This window comes from Centruroides sculpturatus, unplaced genomic scaffold (assembly GCF_000671375.1).
Source record: "Centruroides sculpturatus isolate CEXI.00-Female unplaced genomic scaffold, Cexi_2.0 scaffold60, whole genome shotgun sequence".
In the NCBI taxonomy this organism is placed as follows: Eukaryota; Metazoa; Arthropoda; class Arachnida; order Scorpiones; family Buthidae; genus Centruroides; species Centruroides sculpturatus.
In genome coordinates this window covers 2,627-7,625 of record NW_019384349.1, presented here as the reverse complement: position 1 = coordinate 7,625, position 4,999 = coordinate 2,627, and the positions used below count along the sequence as shown (strand labels likewise).

Here is a 4,999-nt window from a genome sequence, read left to right as displayed (position 1 = left end):
AAAAGTATTTTATTTTTTAATAATAATAAAATATTTTTTTGTAAAGTAAAGATTAAAAATGCAGGATGAAATACATTTAAAAATTTACAATATCAAAGATTGAATTAAACTTTCTGTAGACTTTTTATTTTTGCTGAAGTTCAAATGAAAATTTTCATAACTAATCTTTATTGTTTTTTTCCTAATAAAACTGTTAGTCAAGATTAAGTATTTTGTTTGTTTCAAAAATATTAGAAAAGATATAAATTATATATTTATAAGTTTAATTTATTCTGTAATTTGAGCAAAATATTTTTAATATTTTATTCTAGTAATTCAAATATTTTCAATTTAATTAATTGATTTATTTTATTATTGAAAAATAATCTTACTTTCATAATACAGAATATGTATCTACTTTTGCTTAAGTTTTGCATGCTATCTTCTAATGACATATAGTATAATAGCATCTAGTTGCATATCAGTACAGTAACATAATATATATGTCATTGCATTTAAACTGAAGATATGATTTATTGTTTTTCATTTTTAATTTGCATAACTAAAAATTTATTTGTCTTTAACTAGAAATTATAAACAAATTTCCAAGTATTTTGTTAGAATACAACAATTGAAGTTGTTGATAAATATAATATCAGTGGGTGCATCCTATTGTGTTGTAGTGATTTTTATAAAAGTTTTTCTGTTACATAATAGATCAGTGGCACTGTTAACTTGTTTGAGGAACCATTAATCATGGTGACCTCATTTTACTCTCTCCCTTTTCTAGTGCTGACCTGTTAGGTCAGGAACACACATGTTTGGCATAAAATCTAGCATAAAACAGAAAACAAAAAGTTTTCTGAAATTTGGGCTGAAAAATAACTGAAAAAAAGAGTAGAGCATGTCTCTACTTTTGGCATAAAAGTTTTATGCCAAAATTCCTTTAATAAAGAGAAGTCTTTTTTTATGAGGTCAAAGTGTAAACATGTGGTTTTTATTCTAATAATAGTGGCAATGCCAGTTATCCCTATGATTGTGATGGTCTCCAAGAAACGAAAAATAAATGAACTAGAAGACTTTATTGAATCTGTTCAACCACATCATTGTCTTTATGACAAAAAAAGTGTCATGTATAATGACACTGTATTTAAACAAAGTTTATGGATGGCCATAGATGCTAAATTAAATAACAGGTAGATCTAGTAGAATCGATATATAGTATTTAGACCACATGTTATTTCAATTCAGAATACAAGTCTATTAATTTAAATTTTATAAATTATAGCAGAGACATTGGAGAAAAAATGGAAGGTACTATACAAAGGGATAGATTTAGGAAAGAAAAAAAATGAATAAAATGTAGCACTGTTAGTGGCAGTGGTGTTTCCTATTAGGCCAGAATTTTTATTTATGTGTGTTCTGGCATAAAAGCATAAAACAGAAACTGAACCAAAAGCTGATTTCTGATTCAGTTTTCTGCCACACAATTTTATGCATATGCGTTCTTGGCCTTAGTCAAGTCTATATAATCTTTACTTTTTGTCACACGACCAGTTATACGAGCATAACTGGTTTTTTTTTTGCCCCTCACAATCAACAAGCATATCAAGTGTAACATATTTTGCAAAAGATTAACTCACAAACTTGGCAAGTGCAGTAGACACATACCTTTGCAAAAGATTAACTATTAAAAAATGTTTTTAAAAATCTGTGTAGTTTCTTGGTTAAAGATTTCAGTATTCTAATTAGTTTTGATGTTTTTAGTAATTAAAATACTTACATTAAATGGAAGAATATATAATTGTGTTTTACAATTAAAATATTGAAAAAATTATTAATAACACTATGTATTTTTGTTTGAAAATGCAGATTTACCTTTATAAATTATGTTTTTAGAACATACTTCATTTTGATAAATGTTTACTGCCACTTCTATTAAATATATCTTAAATGGTTTTTTGCTGTGAATATTTATTTTAGATTGTTTGTTAATTTACTGATTAATAAAATAAACAAAACAATAATACATTTTAAAAGCACAAATATGAGAATTATCTGTTTTATTTACTTAATTATATTAAATTTATATTCTTGATTTAAAATACTTTTTTCAAATTTTATACATATTTTTAATTAAATTGATTATCATTATCAAATATAAGTTAATATTTTATTTTCCTAATTTAGTTAATAATTTGATTTTTCTTATTTTGAATTTATATGAAGTAAAAAATAGTATCTAACTTATGATTTAGTATATCTATAGTATAGATTTTAGTATAGTATCTAACTAAATTTTTCTGAAATTTATTTTTATTAATTTACTTATAGTTTTTAATATTTTTGTATGAATTTATGTTTTAAATTATCTTAGTAATTTTTTTATTTAATAAATTAACAAGAATTATTATTTTTTAGATACTGGGGTTCTTTATGTAACCTTGTGGCTTCATTAATTAACTCTGTACGCTCAATTGCAAGTCTTTTAGTATTGCTGTTTTTATTCATTGTGATTTTTGCCTTATTGGGTATGCAAGTATTTGGAGGAAGATTTAATAGTGAAGAATGGGATAAACCTAGACACAATTTTGATAATTTTTATCAGTCGCTTTTAACTGTGTTTCAGGTGAGTTATATTCTTAAGATTATAAAATCTTATTTAAATGTATAAAATTTTTATATTAATTATTATTAAAACTTTATACATTTAAATATAGAACCACTATACAGTAAATAATTTAATAAGTTGCAAATATGTGTATAAACTGATATAATAAGTGAAATAAAAACTTTATATAAAGTTTAAATAAATATAGGAACTGCTCTACTTCCAGCACTGGGGTGAAATTAACGTTATACTATCTGGAACTTGTGACCAGTGCTCTACACCAGGGCTTCTTAAACTATGGGTCGCGACCCCATTTGGGGTCATCTAGCGAAATCTTGGGGTCGCGAGATTTTAATGCAAAATATTGAAAATAATTTGTGAGAGTTTGAAAATGGCACGCTTTGTGTCATAGGTTTCGTGAGTTGCGTGTTGTTATCATTTCTGGTGCAGCGAGACAACGATTCAGCAACACTGATTGTAGTGTGAACTAGTGTAATATTGTCGCTTTTCAGTGTATTCAGTTGTCTTTGTTCCATTGTAACACAAGAGTGAACTGTGGTAGTACACCATTATTGTTTCTGCAAATTTGTATATATGTTACCGCTAAAGCTCGAAATCCGTTAATGTGCACATTACCTAGCTAATCTGCAGATTAACTAGAGTGATCCGTTAAAGCTGCGAAAATTATTCCATTTCTCAAATTACCTAGGTAATGTTCAGATTATCTAGGTAATCTGCAAATTACCTACTAGGCACTCGGTAAAGTGAAAATAAGATTTTTGCTGGAACAACAGCAACGTTTCTGTACGCTTAAATTAACATAATGTTATTTATTTAATTTTCAATATCTAAAGAATCAAGTTAATACAATCAACAAATTAGTTGATTGAATCAATCATCAATCAATTAAAAAAACTTTAATACAAAAATCAAACGGTTTAAAATATTACTACAATTAGGGAAATGAATTTGCAAAACATATGATAAAATTGTACTTACTTATTAGTGCAATCTAAAGATTGGTGACACTTTGAATTACGTAGCAATTGGTTTTTGCGACAAGCACGCCTATTTGTGGTACATTTAGATTTGCAGTCACATTTTCTGAAACCCTGCCCAGTACCAAGGGATTGTTTTATTGCTGTTTGACGTAAAGATATTTCTACAGCAGGGACATCCATCTTCTTTCGTTAAAAATCTCTCTTTGCAAACACTGAATTCAGATTTTGCATACAATTGTTTTAAAATACCTGTTTTAGTATCAAGTTTATAAAAGCCATCCTCTGTTTTACTAAGAACCACAGCTAAAATTGAACGTGCATCAGTTTTTGCTCTGTCTTCTTCGGGTACTTTAATTCTCACAGCGAAACCTTCATCGACGTTTGGGTGCTTTGCATTAGAAACTGCTAACATTTTCTTTGCTTGCTTTTCTAAACATTTCTTGGCTTCATCACGCTGTATTTTCTGATCCATATTCTTTTTACAGATGATGCACAATACATTCTTACCATACCCTTCCTCTTTAGGATCTACTTCACCACAAACTGCGTGAACAAACATATTACACGATTTACACTTGTGAGCACTTGATGCTGCTTTTGAGCAAACAATACAGACTATGTCTTGTATAGTGCTCTTTACAGGCTCCGTACGAAACTGTGATGGCGATTCTGCTGAAGTTGAGAGTAACTCAGTGATGACTTCTTCAACTTGCAGAGGCGATTCCTTGGAGGTGCAGGGTAACTGAATATTCTTCGTGACTGCATCATCAATCAACGGTATAGAAGGCAGTTTAAGATTACTATCGGTAAATTCTTGTATTTCTATAGGTGATTCTGTAGAAGCGGGGGATAACGGAATGTCCTCTTGAGTAAGATTTGACTGTGATCTCATAATCACAGTCTCTTGTGAATCTTCTAATTTTTCAAGGTCTTCTTCAGTTTTTATCGAATGTCAAACAATTCTCCGGCATGGACAAACTTTTTCAAACCTTTCTCGCGCATCTGACAACGGCTCAATGAGTTTTTCACAGCCTCGTACAGTCAACACATCACACCTTTGAATTATTTGATAATCTCGAGATGATTCTTTCTTCTTGGAAACTTTTATTTGCTTTACATCTTCAATTATGGAATCATACTTTGGTTTGTTATTAAAACACTACGTATTATATTTTAAATCTTCGCTAAAGAGGTTTGCGAAGAATCTTTTCTTGATTTTACTCACCAATTCGGTGCTTGCTTGCATTCTAGGATTTAAATTTATCTACGTAAAAAGAAGGAGTGGGGAAAGGAAGTGAAAGAAACAAACTTTTGAACTCTAACGATACGGAAGCCGTTAATGTGCAGATTAGCTAGATACTCTGCAAATTACCTAGGTAATTTGAGAAATTGAACAATTTTTGCAGCT

The 4,999-nt window shown here is 28.9% G+C and overlaps 1 protein-coding gene across 1 annotated transcript in view; it reads left to right on the top strand.

Annotated features, from left to right (window-relative positions):
• Positions 1 to 2,681, top strand: part of LOC111637105 (muscle calcium channel subunit alpha-1-like) — a 15,513-nt gene extending 12,832 nt beyond the window's left edge. The window contains exon 10 of the mRNA XM_023382527.1: positions 2,401 to 2,681. Coding sequence (XP_023238295.1) covers positions 2,401 to 2,653 — 253 coding nt within the window. The 3' untranslated portion in view covers positions 2,654 to 2,681. The remainder of the gene's footprint in view (positions 1 to 2,400) is intronic.
• Positions 2,682 to 4,999: the final 2,318 nt, after the last annotated feature.